The sequence below is a fragment of the Anabrus simplex genome, chromosome 6 (genome assembly GCF_040414725.1).
Source record: "Anabrus simplex isolate iqAnaSimp1 chromosome 6, ASM4041472v1, whole genome shotgun sequence".
In the NCBI taxonomy this organism is placed as follows: domain Eukaryota; kingdom Metazoa; phylum Arthropoda; class Insecta; order Orthoptera; family Tettigoniidae; genus Anabrus; species Anabrus simplex.
Genome location: NC_090270.1, coordinates 236,217,874 through 236,236,975, shown reverse-complemented (window position 1 = coordinate 236,236,975; position 19,102 = coordinate 236,217,874). Strand labels below are relative to the sequence as shown.

General features: G+C 41.0%; 1 protein-coding gene across 1 annotated transcript in view; it reads right to left on the bottom strand.

Annotated features, from left to right (window-relative positions):
* The window catches only part of FoxK (forkhead box K), a 278,192-nt gene extending 276,068 nt beyond the window's left edge, over positions 1-2,124 (bottom strand). Inside the window, exon 1 of the mRNA XM_067150284.2 lies at positions 1,743-2,124. Coding sequence (XP_067006385.1) covers positions 1,743-2,101 — 359 coding nt within the window. The 5' untranslated portion in view covers positions 2,102-2,124. The remainder of the gene's footprint in view (positions 1-1,742) is intronic.
* Positions 2,125-19,102: the final 16,978 nt, after the last annotated feature.

Sequence of the window (19,102 nt, the reverse complement as noted above, 5' to 3'; positions counted from 1 at the left end):
GAGTACCATACAGGTTTGTGATGTCATGAGGAATCAAGTGCTCGCACATGATTCCGCGCTAATACAGACTCCGCTCACGCATGACACAACGTAATAATAAAGCTAAACATTTATACTCCTATGTAATTGATGCAATTATGCTGGCAATAATGAAGACTTAATATTTAAATAAACAGATACAGTATTTACATTTTTAATTTGGAGCACCCCATGACTCAAATATGTATTAATATTATGTAACCAAGTTAACTCATATCTAGGTTATGTTAACCGGACAGTCTGTAAAAATAGCAGGGCGGTATGTCCATTAAAGAGGTCCTAAGGAGAACACTGAAAATTCATACTCTTAGCGTACCCCAGGAACATGACAGGGAAGTCGCCATACGTCGTTTTTCATGTGAAGACCAGGTTAGGGAATTTTCATTGTAATAGCAGGCCCCCTTGCCTACAGCCAGTCTCAACTGAGTGGGTCAGCTTCCAGACCGACACTCTCTCTCTCCATCTGAGTGGGTGTCGTGAATCACACACGAATGTGTGTAGCAGTTCCCGAATTAAATGGTACAGGCTGCCGAGTATCACACCAGTGTGCTTCTGTTTTGTCGTTTCAGTACACTTTGCAAATACCCTTGCAGTCCATATCACATGTGTATCATATAGAGTATTGTATCACTGAAGTAAATGAATCATCTATCGGATCATGCCAGTATGCACTCTGCACTTGATGTTATGCTACGTCATATACAAACATTACTGGCATAGGCTGTACAGTATCCAACTTAATAGAGTCAAACAGGGTGTAGTCTTCACACAACTCCACAACAGAGGTGATAGCAAGTAGGCTTATCTGTTTAAGACAATAAATATTAAATTTCAGAAAAATTAAATTATTTAATCTTAGTTTAAGAAGTCAAAATTAAAGGAATCCATCTAGGATCACTCGCTTGTCTCTAATCAATTTACACGGCTGTTCCGTTGCTGGTTCTTAATTTCCCTGTTTCTGCTATCATCCACAGACACCAACAAAGTTAGTCTTGATCCATACTTATACTATCCCATATGTAAACAAACAGTAGGCCTATAGTTATGTGAATATTAATCAAAGGTTTGAGTTATATTTCTAACAGAATACCAATGAAAAAAAGGTTCAAATTTCCAAGGGAAAAAACAAAACAAAAAAACAAATCTAAAGTATGAGATCAAATTTTACTCTGGTTGTAGTAGGCAAGATCTTTAAATGCCCAATTTGGGTTACAGTATGCAAAATATAAAGATAAGTGAAGATATTTATACCAAACAAAACAATGTCAATGCAGTCAGGACAAATAATCAATAGCAATGTCTGATGGCTGAATAAAGCAAGAATGATTCCATTCATAGGTTAGACTAATTACAAATTCAAAAGCACATCAGAATTATGTATAGACTGTCAAGACATGTGAATTTACAGATTGAATGTTCCATCTGTGCCACACTCGGAAAAACTAAATATTTACATGTGGTACCACCTCTGCCTTTTTAACTATAAATAGACTCTTCTACCAGCCATACTTTTGTCAATTTACAACAGATATTAAATGCACCAGTGCCGGTAAACATTTTGAACAACACAGCCAAAGGCAAACATAAGGGATGTACAAGTGCTTGTTCTGTGGCCTTCGAAGTCAGTAAACACGCCGCTTTTCAGGGCCCGACCCACATCGTGATAGGCCCATGTTGTTTGGTTTACACATGCCAATACTTACTCTCTCGGCAATTGTAAATGAGGCGCTCCTTTCCTTTGGAAAACACCGTCCACGAACACACCGTTCTTCCCGTTACACACCATGTAAAAATGCGGATGATCAAAAAAGATTTCAATGTGTCTTCGAGAAATAAAACTAGAATGCCCCATGTTTACATCAACCTCGCCTCGAGAACTGTTCCGACCGATGGTTATTCTCTTTTGACGCACCATATATTCGAATTCTCGACCTTCTAGCCGAGCTATGGCAGTTCCCTTGCTTTCTGGACTCCATTGTAACTTTGAAGGACTAGCTGGGGCCGATTTAAGGGCTAAAAGAGCCCATGCTGGGCTCTCCTGTGTCCGAGAATCTGCAGACATCACTACTGAATATGGCTTCCCGAGAGCCGATGAAGATCGTATGGATGTTTAGTTGTTTACCCACAATCCAAAACGTGGGTGGCCAAAACCACGTGACTAGATGCGTGTTTGTGAGAATCAATCCATAGAGGTTTCGATCTAGATGTGAAAGGTTTGATAAAAATTATGTGAAAGTGCAAATAAACAGGCTTAGATCATTATTTGAAGCTCCAAAAAGTCTGGAAAGACTAATGTTCTGCCAACAAACGTATAATGGATGAACAATCCAAAGAGTTTATAAGGAAAAAATTTTCCATTTTCAAAATTGTTTTCATATGTTTTGGTCTTCACTTACTAATGCTATTCCTCTCTAGGAAGATTTTTCACTTCCCGAGTAAAGACTGTGTGTGCTCTTTGTGTTAGAACAGATGTGAGCAAATTACCTCGTTAAGTGCAAAAACAGAACGAAATCTTGGACTACCCAGTATAGCAAAATAGACTGATCTTAGATACACTTTATACTCTTTCGAGTGATCCTTATACTATTATTATATATTTTGGTCTACCTAATCGTTAAGTTTGGCCAATTGTTATTAATAATTTCGCTTCGTGAATTTTGTTCCAGCGTGTTGATGAACATTATTTTTAACTTGCGACAGGTGGGTTCTGAGTTGAGAGGTGGTCTGCTCTTTTAGGAACTTGTCTGTTGCGATCACATTGTACATTTTGCGTCGATGTACTTATCGGGAGTAGATATTATAACTTTACGAGCGTAACGAGACAAAAAGTCGAATAAAGAAAGATGATAGGAGTATAGCATAATTTGTGGCATACAGATAATTATGAAGGGTATGAGGTTATAATACTGTAATTGCACTATGTAAACAATTCGTTGAGACACAGCCCCTCCCCGCAGATATTGTGAAATAATGGTTTTATTCCTCTTGGATTCATGTTTAAGGCAGATATACAATTTCTAGTAGGTATTCAATTTAACGGGAACAGACTATAAAGGTAACTCTTTATGTCGACGAAAAATGCGTTGACGTTTGCTGAATTTAATTATGGTCACAGCAGACATTCGGGTTTGACGTTCAAATCTAAACTTTAATTGTGGTTGTCCAATTGATAGATATGATCTATTGAATTAGGCTTCTAGTGTTCGCACATACTTCTAGCCACAATCATAATTTTGGCGTCCCAGAAAGGTCATACATTTTATAATTATTTAGGAAAGAGCGCACAAACGTGCATAAAATTAGTATACACTGATCAAATAGATATAAAATACATTATTCTTTGCTGTATTCCTTTAGAGTCTTGTGTCCCTGTGTACAAATTGTAAAATGATATCGCTCACACACTTTGTTGCATAGTTTGCATAATCAGTCTTCATCTGGGTCATGGAAGTATGTTTTCATGCACAATTTATGAAATCCATGTACAGATAGTCTAGTGATGGCACTTCGCAAGACCTGGTTTGGTCCTCTCCATCTTCGGTCTAGCATGGCTTCTGTTGTGAAAAATTGTGGCCATATTTCTTCTTGTTTTTGTTTTCTTTTCCTAAGGAAGGTCATACATTTTGAGAATATCTGTTATACCTTTCAACATTCAGTCTTCAAGCTTCAGTATATGAACAAATGATCCCTGTGGGTGGGGCTGGTAGAGAAACACCCATGCTATCCCCTGCCTGTCGTAAGAGGCGACTGAAAGGAGCCCCAGGGGCTCTTAACTTGGAAGCGTGGGCTGGCGACAACGGGGCCCGTAGCTGAGTCCTGACATTGCTTCCACTTAATTGTGCCAGGCTCCTCACTGTCATCTATCCTAACCGAATTCCCTTGGTCAACTCTTCTTCATTTCCAACCCGGACAGTATTACAGCACTCGAGTCCTTCATTTTCGTGCCCTTTGTAGCCCTTGTCTTTCTTTGGCCGATACCTTCATTTTTCAACAAAGTATCGGACCCCTTCGATTTTTCCCTCTGATTAGTGTTATATAGAGGATAATTGACTAGTTGTACTTCCTCTTAAAACAATAATCACCACCGCCTAGCCTATATGAATTAATCATCTCTGCATCTAGCGGTGTGACCTTCTTTAGTTCCACATCTCTTCCATTAAAAACTGAGTCTGACCATGTTCTTTTGGTCTTCTTGTGCCTCTGTTATCCTTTATGGCTGAGTCCATAATTACCGAGCTCGATAGCTGCAGTCGCTTAAGTGCAGCTAGTATCCAGTAATCGGGAGATAGTGTGTTCGAACCCCACTGTCGGCAGCCCTGAAGATGGTGTTCCATGGTTTCCCATTTTCTCACCAGGCAAATGCTGGGGTTGTACCTTAATTAAGGCCACGGCCAATTCCTTCCCATTCCTAGGCCTTTCCTATTCCATCGTCGCCATAAGACATATCTGTGTCGGTGCGACGTAAAGCAAATAGCAAAAAAAAAAAAAGGAGTCCATAATTTTCCTCCAATCATCTCACCTAACTCTGACACCAGTGCAGTTCATTTGCACAGTTTCATCAACTGAATTAATTTGATTACTTTTGATCTCCTTGTCACAGGTGCTGTTTTGCCATCGTAAGCCTACCTACCTGTATGTACCAGCAGTCATTCTTACTACATTTGTGACCTTTTCCTTTTTTAAATAACATCTTCCAGCTTTTACTCCTACAGGGAAATCAGTCATAAAACAGAACTATGTGAAGATAATTTTGTCTGAGAACTCATTTCTAAGGGACATAACTCTTTGGCTTTTCATCTGATTACTCTTATTACCACCTCTATTACCTAGTATCATACACCCTTTCTAGTTCTACAGGATATAGGCCTATGTGTAACTATCTATTCCTCTTTTACCATTTTACGATTACTTAACACATACTGAAAATCTGGCCCATTTAGCACCTCTGTGGTCTAAAACCTCTCCGATTTTCATCAAAATCACTCCCCATCATTGATCTTGTCCTCTTTTCCACCTTTGACCATCTTGCCTAGTAAACTGATCAAAGAGATACTGTACCTTGATAGTTGTTGCAACCCCTCCTATTCCCTTGCTTATAGATTGGTGCAATTCCCTTGCTTATAGATTGGTGCAAGTGCTGCTTTCATCCAAAAAGAAGGTTCAGAGCTCAAACTCAAATGCCATGCTACTCATATTACTGTATGAAGTCATTTCATTCCTGCCTTTCCACTATATTTTACTATTTTTGGTCTTAATTTCATCTATTCCCTATGACTATGACACTGTTGTTTATTTATCATCTTCTCCAATTTCTTCAGCAGAATTTCCCTGTCAACATTGTTCTCTTCCCAATTAAATTTGATGTTTTTAACTTCAACGGAAAGATTTCCTTCCCTTATTTAGAAGATTTGCAATAATATTCCTTCTGTCTGCCCAATGATGCCACAGAATCTAAAGTTATTTCAGTGTGCTCAAAACGCTCTTCATTTCCCTTCTCTCTCCCTTTCTGAGATTCTTTATTACATTCCAGAAAGGTTTTCCTGCTACCAGGTTATTTCCAGTATCCTCCTGTGATTTTCTGTTTTTTGCCTCTACAGGTATTTGTTTGGCATTATTTCTTTCCTCTACATACTGTACTTACATCAATTCTTATTTACAGCCATTTTTGATAGATCATTGAAAAGTCCATGGCATACTGATATATTCCCAACAGATATCCTGAGTTGAAAAGCTGTTACAATATAAACATTCCAGGCACAAAATTTGTCATTCCTTCAAGAACGTACCTAACACTGTCACTTGGATTATCGTATATATTCAGTGAGGAGATGAGTCAACAAGTTGTTGCAGATATGCCACATCGAGGTGAATCCACTCGCTCATCAGGAGATCCCATAATTTCAGCAAACTACGGGAATGCCCATCTGCATGTCACCTGCTATTCCAAATGGTTCCACAAATGTTTGGTGCAATTCAAATGGGGAAACGTTTAGAGCCTATCAGTTGTGATAGGGTGCCTGGATATTCCCTGAACCATGCACATGTGCGTTTAGCCCTGTGAGCATAGGAGTTGTCATCTTGGTTGAGGGGAATGTCCACAGCATAATCACATGAAGATAGTAGATAAATGGCAGTACTTGGTCTCTTAGAATATTTTATGCACATGCTGGACCATGTTCACAATCACTGAATGTTTGTGTCCAAGTCAAAATCACCCTTACACTGTAGGAGACCCATTTCCCACTTGAACCACACTCTCCATACACACTGCAGATGAAGTGCTTCATAGGGCCATCAGTGCACTTTATGCCTTGCATCACCAGAAAAAAAGACAATATTGCGACTCGCTGGACCACACTACATATGTCCAGTCTGTTACAGTTTAGTGTTAGTGTTCAAAAGCCCTTCGAAGACATGCCGCTGCAAGGAGTGCTCTCTTGCATGGTACTAAATTTCAAATGTTCTTTGCATGCAGTTTCCTGCTTAATTTTCCAAATGAATTGTTATTTATAGTTCCCAGAAACTTCAAACCTCACAAGACAAAAAATTCAGCAGAGGAGGTATTGTACATTGAGAATTTGATTCATATCAAATTTGCAACCAATTTTCTATAACAAGGTGTGACACTCATCTCTGTTTCTGACACCATGTTTCATGCAAACATTTGCTACATCATTCCTTGTAGATGAACAAACCGCTTTGATACATCTATGAATCAGACAACTTTATTAACTGTGTACACATAGGCACATCCAAGCATAAAAGCTCCTTTTTTGCCAGTCTGTCACATCCTTGAATAAACCCATCTTAACTCTTCAGCATTGAGGGATAATATGGCCACATAGTCTACTACCAGTGGAATGTAATCTATATCGATACACAGGGACCATAATGCATTTTTGGTATGGCGACTATTTTTCTTGTCCTGGGAGCTTACTCCATTAAGTCCTGTACAGACGGAGACATTTCTTGTGCAAGAACTGGCGCAATAACATAATGTTCTCATGTGAACTTTGACATTTTTACAATAGAAAAGCTGTTATTATTTCCTCCTATTCAATACTGTACACATGTCATCTTTGGATGGATTGGCTTTTAGTCAAACATGCTTCAGTTCCTCTTTGAGCCATCTTCAATGAAATATATTTTAAAAGTTACATGAATTAATGTTGAATAAGTAACACTAAAAACAATGTGAATGGACCATGTAAAATCTGAGTAAAACATGATTAATATATCTAAAACAAGTGGGGTTATAGCGAGATTGGAAATCTCTGTGCCATTCAAGAGGGCAACTATTCAATAAGCAAGTCACACACGTTTATTTCACTATTTTCTTAGCTTCAGCTTTTACACACATTCATTCACCGTCTTTCCATTACAGATCACATCTGGATTTTATATATTGACAGTTTCCACTAATTGAGTTACACAACACTGTACCAGGCCTTTTTTTTTTTCACTATTCTACATTCACTAGCTTCTGTTGCCCTCCAGATCATATGCACACGCAGTGTTTTCCCCAGAAATTTTCATCAGCCGGGCAGAGATTACTATATAAATCTTCAATACAAAAAAAATTTCAATTAATTCCACTCAGGGCATTAACAGTAATTTCAGACAGGTAAACAGTAACTGCAAAATTGAACTATTTTGGTGTTATTATCACGAACAAGACATAACAGAGTATTTTGAACTCCTAGTGTTCTACTTCTACTTCCGAATCATGTAACAGCGGGCTTAGGCCTACCACTCGGTTGCTGTGGACTGTCATACAGGTTTGTGACGTCATGCAGAATAGAGGGCTCACATGTGATTCCACGCTAATCCAGACCCCGCTTGCGCATGACACTACGTGATGGTCAAACTAAACATTTGATCTCTGATGTAATTGATGAAATTATGCTGACAGTAATGATTTATCATTTAAATAACAGTTTTACAATATTTACATGTTAATTTGGAGCACCCATTGACTAAAATGTGCATTAATATTATGTCATTGGTGGCTTTAACTCGTTTCCAAGTAATTAACTTCTTACAATAATTCACTTCTGTCTGTGCATGTACTTTTGATTGTTGAACAGACCAATTTTAGCATGGAATAAGCGTCCGTACGTATTGCACAGAATTGTTGGAGGAGGGCGTGGTTGTGCTGCACGGAGTTTTTGTGCTTCTCTCCTGGCTTCTTCACATCTGCGTCGTTCCCCTTCAAACAGATTGATAGCAGCAGGCATGGTCCGGCGCCAAATTGTACGGTCTTGAGCAAGCGTGCCCCAGGTTTGTAGATTGAGACCTGTCATCTTCATAGTGTGCTTAAGCTGGACCTTGTAGCACCCCATGGAGGGGGGGTCCATAAGCTCTGGTGCCAAAACAAAGTTCACTATACAGGATTTGGCGTGGAAATCTGGTATCACTCATCCAACAGACATGGCCGATCCATCTAAGCTTATGATCAATGTTGGATGATTCTATGCTCTAGGCATGCACTTTCTCAAGAACAGCAATGTTGGTGGAAACGCTCAAGCTTTTTCAAGTCACGTTGATAAAGGATCCAAGTTTCACAACCGTATAGCAATGTTGTGATGACAACAATGTGTTACACCATAAGTTTCGTCTTCACAGTCAGGTCTTTATTCATGAACACCCACTGCGATAGTCGTCCAAATGTTGTACGGGCAGCACCAATTCCCTTCTCCACATCTTGCTCAGAGTTGTAACACACAGGAAGGATACTAGCCAAGTACAAAAAGTCATCTACCTGCTCCAATGGAGTATCTGAGATGGAGATATTGAAATGTGGAAGGGTTGGGCGAGGACGTTAGTCTTTTGAACATGAATGATAAGAACAAAATGATCACATGCACTTAATATGTAACTAGCACATATCTAGGTTATATTAGCCGGGTGGTCTGTAAAAACGGCAGCGTGTTGCGCCCTTTAACAAGGTCCTAGGGAGAACACTGATACGTTATACATTGAAAATGAACAGTTCTAACTTTGTATGAAGATTTTACCTTTGTTTTAGAATGATATAAAAATACTTTTAGACATAGAGGTTCCAACCTGTGTGTGAGTTAAATATTACACTCACGTTCATAAAAAACAGAGCACCTTAAAAGACTAGAGATAGGAAGTTCACATTCACAGGACATGTTCATTAGTATATTCTGCAGAAACGATTAATATTTCAGTCACCTAGGTTGAGCATGTGTCCTGTTGCCTAGTAGGCACTGGGTCCTCCATGGGTACTGATAACTTGTTCCATGTGTGATGACTTTGACGCGTATAAGGTGCGAATGGCATCCTGGGGTGTAGCCATCCATGCTGCATTCACCTGGTTCCACAGTTCACCTTTGGTGGTTGGCCTTGGGTCACAGTGTCGTACCTGTCGTTTCACCATATCCCGCTCATTTTTGATTGGCGACAAGTCCGGTGATCAGGGGAGCCGGGACAACAGTCTGACATCCTGTGACAACAAGAAGGCACGTGTTCATGCAGCAACATGTAGTCGCGCATTGTCCTGCTGAAATATGGAGTCTGGAGTGTCGTGCAGAAAGGGTACGGCTACGGGTCATAGGATGTCATTCATGTAGGTCAAACTGGTACGGTGCCCTGGACACGCACTAACTGTGATTTGTGGTTGTACCCTATAGCACCCCACACCATAAGGCCTTGAGATGGTGTTGTATGTTTTGTGCGAATGCAGTCAACGTGATGCCTCTCCCCCTGTCTGCGATGAACCAAAATGACAGCCAACATTTTCAAACAAACAGAACCTGCATTTGTCCGAAAACACTATCTGCTGCCATTCATGTCCCCAGTGACGTTATTCCATACACCATTGCAGTCTAGTATGTTTATGCACATTAGTCAAATTATGGCGAAGAAGTGAATGACGTGCCGATAACCCAGACTGTAATATACAGCGGCGGACTGTAACTCCTGATAGTGTATGATGTGTTACACTGTTGCACTAGAACCGAGGGGGACGCAGATCTGTCCTGCAATGCCATTCAGTCTTCTCAGGGGGTGGTCTGTTTGTTGCGACCAGACCCATATTGTCATGTTCTACAGCCTTTAGTGAACCATTCTGTACACACCCGTCGAACTGCCGACACACTTCATCCCACACGAGCAGCAATTTCCTGGATGCATGCATCACATTCTCTCATGCCAATAATGCGCCCTCTTTCAAACTCACTCATTTGATAATACGGTTCTTGCATACATCTGCAAGGCATCTTGCACATCTGCTCAAGTCACACTGATCCATAACTTACGGTTTATAGCGACAATGAGAGCTGCAGGTGCATTTTACCACTTGGTGGTAGTACGCCGAGTTATCGATGTGGTCCTTGAACCTGAGGGCCAACATGGTTCATATGCTAATAATTTCTTCAGAACATACTATTGCACATGTCCTGTGAATATGAACTTCCTATCTCTAGTCTTCCAAGGTGTTCTGGTTTTTATGAAAATGAGTGTATTTTTTCACGGCAATAAATACATAAAGTCTGAGGTATATAAATTAGAATTCCAGGGGTGCGGATCAACTTACATTGGACAGACCGGTAGGAACTACTTGATAAGATATACAGAACACCACAACGCTTTAAAATATAATAGTTTCTCGGCCATGAACATCCATCATAAAGACCATAATCATAATTATACCACAATAGATGTGGATCTAAAAATTCTATAGCGTGAACAAACAGGTCCACTACTCAATATTTTAGAGAATGTTCACATTAGTATGGATCAATACAAGATTCCAGCCCTCAACTTAAATGAAATTAATGATAAAAATAACATAATATGAGAAACATTCATTCCAATTATTTACAGTAAAAAAAAAACCAAGATCAGAAAAATTCACAATTACTACACTCAATTTCAGTTACTACCTCTGCACTTCCGCATACCACCACGCTCCCGCAACTCACCCCCATTTCCCCACTCCACCTCCTCCTGAGAGCACGTCACACATTTTGACTGTTGGAAACACACCAATCGGGAGCGGACTCCGCAATCAGCAAACACGGGAAGGTCAAATGGACCACGTAGCGCAAGTTAGTTTCGTCATCATAAACTTGCCATAAATATTCCTGTTAGTCACATTCCTTTTAATTCTTAATTTGGTTTTCATTATCCACATTACAGATTATGAATCAGACAGTTCAACTTCTCTAGCAACACACATAATGTTAGCCTCTGACTTAACATAATAATTCAGTGTCAACAGTGTACAGATATATTTACTGAGCTTGATAGCTGCAGTCGCTTAAGTGCGGCCAGTATCCAGTAATCGAGAGATAGTGGGTTCGAGCCCCACTGTCGGCAGCCCTGAAGATGGTTTTCCGTGGTTTCCCATTTTCACACCAGGCAAATGCTGGGGCTGTACCTTAATTAAGGCCACGGCCGCTTCCTTCCCATTCCTAGGCCTTTCCTATCCCATCGTCGCCATAAGACCTATCTGTGTCGGTGCGACGTAAAGCAAATAGCAAAAAAAAAAAACCAATATATTTGAACTGCATCAAGCAGCAACGAGGAAGTTACAACACAAAGACCTCCAGCATGAATACTTTTATAACTATCATCATCTCATATTTTAATTTCATCATGATTTTTAATTTAAAACATTTTTAACAAGCATTGTATACAATCGTGTGTCAAATGTTTTTAGATTATTATAATGTATTTTACTGAGGATGACACTATGTTGGGCTGAAACATGTCTAATTGAAAGCTCATCTTAACTAGATGTATATTGTGTGTTGACTAGGTGGATAATTAAACACAATTTGACAATTTGTTAGAAGTTCAAGTGTCAGTACGGATCGCACATGAGATTTATGGTCTGTAATACTATTGGTCACTCGTAAGAATTAATAATAACATATTTATTTGCGCCTGCCCACCCCGAATGTTCCAATCCTCACTTGCGCAGAAAGTAGAAGCCTTGAAACTTTCCAACATGCCGCCGCACGTTTCAACTCCACCCAGGACTGTACAGAATAAAACATGCATCTGCTCGCCGGCAGAGCAGGTTTCCACTGTCTTACTTGTAGTAGACTACCCTCTGTGGGTGGGGGCACAGACAAAGAATACATCCCCTGTCTGTCGTAAGCGGTGATCAAAGGATGATAGAACTGGAACCATGAGATTGGTTGCGATTAGTACCATTAAGTGAGGAACATCATTGGTCTGGGTGTTGCCTGTGATTAGTACCATTGTGTGCATTCCACCGAGGCGGGAGAGCGGACACGCGGCATCACGGACTGGCATCCATGCGGTAGGAGCTTCTGTGCGCTGCGCTGAATTCTGTTAGTTTTCCTGTATTCAGAACGGGTCTGTGCTACCTATGAGTAGTACCACTATATGAGGAGCACCATGGGTCTGTGTTGCCTGTGATTGGTACCACTACGTGCGGAACACCACAGGATTGTTCATTGCCCGTGATTAATACCACTATATGTGGACCACCATGGGTCTACATTGCCTGTGAGTAGTATCTTAATGTGAAGAACACCATGGGTCTGTTACCTGTGGGTGGTGTCATTATGTGTGACATACCATGGGTGTACATTACCTGTGATTAATACAATTACGAGGGGCTGGTGACCTGGATTTTGGACCCTCTTTGGAAAACAAGCATCATCTCAGAAAATGGGGCATTGTGAATTGGATCCACTGATTGTTTTGGATTCATGGTCAATTTTTCATCATCATTTGTTTTAGATTCTAGTCAGTGTATACATTTTGAAGTTTTAATTATCATTTCATTTGGTTGCACCTCATACCATTAGGGGCCGATGACCTAGCTGTTAGGCCCCTTTAAACAACAAACATCATCATCATCACTTGTAGTAGATGTTGAATAAAATTTAACCAGATGACAACATCCAATAACTGGCATTTCTCTTACACATTATTCCTGCAATTACAATATGTTCCTTAATGTGATTGAGACAATGTAGATCATAGAGTATACTGGTCCTCTGTTTTTTGAATTGCTAAACAATCATCATCGTCATCATTTCTTCGCTCCAGCAATCCGGATGTGGTTGTGTACGAGCCTCCTCCAGTTTGTCCTATCCATCCACAGAAGCTGCTCATATATGCAACGCCAGTTCACACCTCTAATTTCAAGGTCCTTCAATCTGTTTTTTGCAAACATTGCAAGGTCTTCCTCTTGGTCTCTTCCCAGGAACATTGTGGTCAAAGTATGTTCGAGGAGTCCTGTGAGGGTCCATTCTTTTCATGTGACCATCCCATTGCAATCTCCTCACTTCTAGAGTCTCCAGCAAGCTTCTTTCCAATCCAAGCTGTTACTGGATAGCCACATTCCTTATTTTATCCATTTTTGTTTTTTGTAGACAAGAACGGAGGAACTTCATTTCTATTGCCTGAAGACTATTCTTTGTTGGTCCAGTAAGTGTTGCTGCTTCCAGGCCATAAGTCAGTATAGGTACAGTAGAACCCCGCTTAACCGAAACCCGGCTTAACCAAACTGCTCATGCAAAATTGTCTTTTAATATTTTGTTTTTACCCTTTCGTTCTTAGCCGTCGATATTAGTAGGTAATTCTCTTGCTATATGTGCTGAGAGCATCTAGGCAAACCCTATTTTTATATTATGACTTATGCCAGAATGCACGTGTAGCATAAAATAAAACAGTTTCTTACCCTCTAGTTCGTTCCATGATACATTTTTTTCTTGAACAAGCAGGAATTATTATTACTGTATTATTCGTCATGAAGATTATCCGGACGACTCCGACCTTGACAATAGCAGTTCTGAGAATTGAGTTACAGCAGATGATGGATTTAATGCATTGGAGGTAAGACTGATTTAGAATTTTTATTAAAATAATGTACCACACGCTTTATTTACAGTACTGTAATAAAATTACTGTATACGAAATTCAGTTCAGTAGTAACAAAAAATTGTTTCATTATTTCAGGTTACTTTGCACTTTGTTGAACAAAGCAATGAATCTACACCAGCTGATGTATGGTTGATTAAATGGTGGCGCGACAGGTGGCAATAGGGCATATACCATAATGAACTTCCATGCACCCACAAACAACACAAATAGGTGGTAACAAATCCACCCCCACTTGTGATGGGGCAAGCAGGTCATCGGATTCTGGGGAGCCTGCACCTTCATGTACTCCACCATGCAAACAACAGCAGAAAAGAAAGAGAAATATTACCTACTTGGCTACAGTGAACATCAACTCGTTGCTAAAGACTAATAAACTTAAACAGACTCTAGACGTGCTGAACAAATATAAGGGTACGTTTATGCTGCAGCCTGGCTGCTGGCACATCGCTAAGCCTCGCTGCTCGATGTTAGGCGATGATGAAACAAACCAATGAATCTCAAGCAGTGCATTTACCCTGGAGCCCGGCTCATAGCTGCGCTGCTGGCTGCTATCCTTGCCACATCCATGGTCTCAAACACGTTTGATTTTCGAGCCTGGCCCATCGCTGGCAATCCTGTAACTTGGACTGTGATTGGTTCTTTCAAGGTCACCCGCTCTCCCACTCTTCCTCTCTTCGCACTCTATACACACGTTCAGTAATCACTTGCTCACTTGCTATCTGAACCTGCCTTCGAACGCAATGCGATTTGGAGCCAGCGGCATGCGGATCATCACATGAGTTTCATATGAGATAAAAGGAGTGATGAGATGACGAGCAGCCAGTAGACCTTTTCCTACGTTTTATGAGGGAGAGTGGCTTGTTTTATCGTGTTTAAAAGTAAAGTAACTATTTGTGTTTTAATTGGTTTATTGTTAACTACTATTTTACCCTACCGGGCGAGTTGGCCATGCGATTAGGGGTGTGCAGCTGTGAGCTTGAATCCTGGAGACAGTGGGTTCGAACCCCACTGTCGGCGGCCCTGAAGATGGTTTTCCGTGGTTTCCCATTTTCACACCAGGAAAATGCTGGGGTTGTACCTTAATTAAGACCACGACTGCTTCCTTCCTATTCAGAGGCCTCTTCTATCCCATCGTCGCCATAAGACCTATCTGTGTCGGCGCGACGTAAAACAAATAGCAAAAAAAGAACTTTTTTCTATTGACTATGTGTTTATCTTTGTGTATTTTTAATTGGAATTAAATATATTATTTTACTTCAATGTCAGTGCATTGCGAATTAGATCCACTGCTTATTTTAAATTCATAATAATTTTCCTCATCATTATCATTTTTCTAATCTACCGAGTTCGATAGCTGCAGTCGCTTAAGTGCGGCCAGTATCCAGTAATCGGGAGATAGTAGGTTCGAGCCCCACTGTCAGCAGCCCTGAAGATGGTTTTTCGTGGTTTCCCATTTTCACACCAAGGCAAATGCCGGGGCTGTACCTTAATTAAGCCCACGGCCGCTTCCTTCCAATTCCTAGGCCTTTCCTCTCCCATCGTCGCCATAAGACATATCTGTGTCGGTGCGACGTAAAGCAAATAGCATTTTCCTAATCCTAGTCAGTGGGTTAATTATAACTTTTAATCCATTTCGTCTCATCTCGTACCATCAGGGGCCCACATGTTAGCCCACTTTAAACAACAAGCATCATCATCATCATCAAACTATCGAATGACGTGGCAAAAGAATGCAGAATGATTACATCAACTTTGTTCTTTTAATCTTGCCATTTTGGGAACCTCTATTTTTACAAGCAGGTGATTTATATAAAGTACCTCGTTTTTCATGGAAAGTTCGACAGTTATTTTTTCAAACTGTAAACACATTTTGTTAAGGAGACCTAACTAAAGTCAAAATGACATACTCCATAACCCCCTATTTTACATTATTTAAAAGTACACTATTAAATTACGAAATGAAGCATTTGTAGCTTCATTCTTCAATCAACTCCCGCAGTAGAAATGCACTGAAAAATCCAGGCGAAGCATTTTACACTTTTTATTTCACATTCGGTACACCAGATTATTGTAAGATACACTCACCAACAGAACTGCGACTCGCTCGTTAAAAAATCTCTGAATTTATCCCGCACTTCAGAAGCTTCAGCTGGAGCTGTGTTGTTTCTCCTCGACGGGGTAGCTCTTGGAAGTACGTCTTCGTAGTCTAAGAGGTGTTTTTTTTTTTTTGCTTTACATCGCACCGACACAGATATGGCTTACGGCAACGGTGGGATAGGAAAGGCCTAGGAATTGGAAGGAAGCGGCCGTGGCCTTAATTAATGTACAGCCCCGGCATTTGCCTGGTGTAAAGATGGGAAACCACAGAAAACCATCTTCAGGGCTGCCGACAGTGGGGCTCGAACCCACTATCTCCCGATTACTGGATACTGGCCGCACTTAAGCGACTGCAGCTATCGAGCTCGGTAGTCTAAGTGTTCATGCCCTCTATATGTATAATCAAATTATGCAAAATACAAACCGCCTTAACTATCAGTTCCTCTGTTTTGAATTTTCGACTACAGCTGAGAGCTGCCAGCAGCGTGCGCGCAGGGATGCTGCAGGGTAAAAGCTCCATGGCGAGCAACCAGGCTATAGCCAGCAGCGAAGTGCTAGGGCGAGCATCCATGAGCCAGCAGCGAAGCTGCAGCATAAATGTACCCTAACATCAAGATTGCAGCACTACAAGAAACAGGATTCAAGGACGAAGATGCATTTGAATCCCAAGGATACAGAATATACAAGGGGAAACAGGCATCAGGGTGATGAAGACAGTCCCACATCTTAGCACTGGCTTTGCCGTTCATCATAGCATGATTGATCACATAATAGGATTCACTTCACCTAATGGTAGGACCTCCTCAATATCTTTGAGATTCTGCAATAAGGCGTATACCATAATGAACTTCCATGCACCCACAAACGACACAAATAGAAATGTCCTGGAAGCAGTTGAACAATACTGGAGCATTCTAGAAGCCCTGGACAAGATCCCACAACATCATACCACCATACTGATGGGTGATTTCAATGCACAGGTAAGAAAGGAGAAAAAATATTGCAGGATAGTGGGCCTCTACCCAGCCAATAAGAGGACAAATAAGATCGGAGAACGTCTCATAGACCTTTGTGACAAATATGGTCTTGTCTTAAAATCAACTGCCTTCAAACACCTACCTAGGAAGGCGAAGACATGGAAGAGCCCAAATCCACTACTAGGTGAATTCCAGATAGACCATGTGGCCATGGACAAAACGCATCACAATGAGATTTAGAATGTCAAGGTGCTAAGGGGTGCTAACTTAGAATCGGACCATTATCTATCTCTGGTAAAAACCATCCTACAACCACTGAGGAGTCCACTGAATGACGGCAGAAAGGCTAAAATACCAAAGTTCAACATCCTCCGACTGAGTGATGAAGACTGTGATTTCAAAGTCACTCTGAAAGAAAACACACAGAAGCAAGGGTGGCCCAATCTACAAAAAGCTCTACTGGACGCTGCTCAGAAGACCATGCCTGCCTCATCCAACAAAGGAAAACATCCATGGTGGACCACTACATGTGACCATGCTATAGAAGGTAGACGCAGAGCCTGGGTCACGTGGAACCAATGCAAAAATGAGGCTAACTACCAGGCCTTCCTTACTCAAAGGAAAATAACTGCCAGTATAGTACGACAGGCTAAGAGGAACAATAACAAGGCTCTAATATAACAGGCAGAAAAGGACTTTAAGAGGCACAACTCAAGAGATTTCTACAGGCAACTCAGGAAACAGACAACGAAGTACACAGCTCCCACCCTTCATCTTTGTGGACCTGATGGGAAGCTTGTACCAATACTCTTGCAGGGTATTTCAAACAGCTCCTCAATGCAGAGGAACCTAAAGAGAGACTCGCATTCTCTGAGCCTCTTTCCAGAAACAGAGACTCCACATCGCCAGCCATTGAAGAAATAAGGGAGATTATCAAGAGCCTAAAGAACAACAAGGCCTCAGGTGAAGACGGTATAGTAGCAGAGATGTGGAAACATGCTGACGAACAATCCATACAAAGCATCCATCAGATCATAGAGGATATTTGGGCAACGGAGACCTTACCTGAGGAATGGACCTCAACGGTGATGCATCCTCTACGCAAGAAAGGTAGTAAGATAGACCTCGACAACTACAGAGGCATCTCTCTAATATTGGTTACGTACAAGATCTTTTCTAAAGCCCTTCAAAACCAGAGTCGTTAGTCAACTGGATTCCCAATTAGGTGAATATCAGGCCGGTTTTCACGCAAATAGATCCTGCACAGAGCAGATACAGAACCTCCAGACAATCCTGAAGTACAAGAATCGTGGCGGACACCAATGGGTATTCATACTAGTGGACTTCAAGAAGGCATATGATTCAATAGATGGGCAGACCGTCTTCTCCACCGTATGGGAATTAGGTCTGGATAAGAAGACCACCAGACTAATCCAGGCTACGCTGAAGAACATCACCTCCAAAGTAAAGTTTGGAGGTGAGCTCTCAGAGAGTTTCTCTATCCAAACGGGAGTTAGACAAGGTGATGGAATTTCTTGCATTCTCTTTAATTACGTTCTAGATAAGATTATCAGGGAATGGACTGCCACATTACCTCCAGGAAGTGGACTGAAAATTGGCTACAAGAAAGATAATCTCGGTGTACCTTGCCTGGCCTTTGCCAACGACCTTACCTTATTAGCCAACAACATAGAAGAAGCTACTCAACAGCTACAGAGCCTCTATACCACAGCAGCTAAAACCAGCTTGAGGGTCAATATAAAGAAAACTGATTTCATGACTAACATAAAAGGAGTCCCACCTACTATGCCATTGGAAAACACCACCATTTATAAGGTTCCTGCAGTGAAGTACCTAGGGGAGTGGATTTCAGCAACCGAGAATGAGACATTAGCAATAGACACCAGATGCACCAAGTTGGAAAGGATCTACCATACCTGTAAGAGCATCTATACATCCAAGTGCCTCTCTAAGAATCTTTAACTCCAACATTACAATTCAGTAGTAAGACCGTCCGTACTGTACGCCTCTGAATGTCTTCTGATGAACAGAAAAGGTCCACTGAGGAAGCTAGAGCTCAAGGAATGAAAAATACT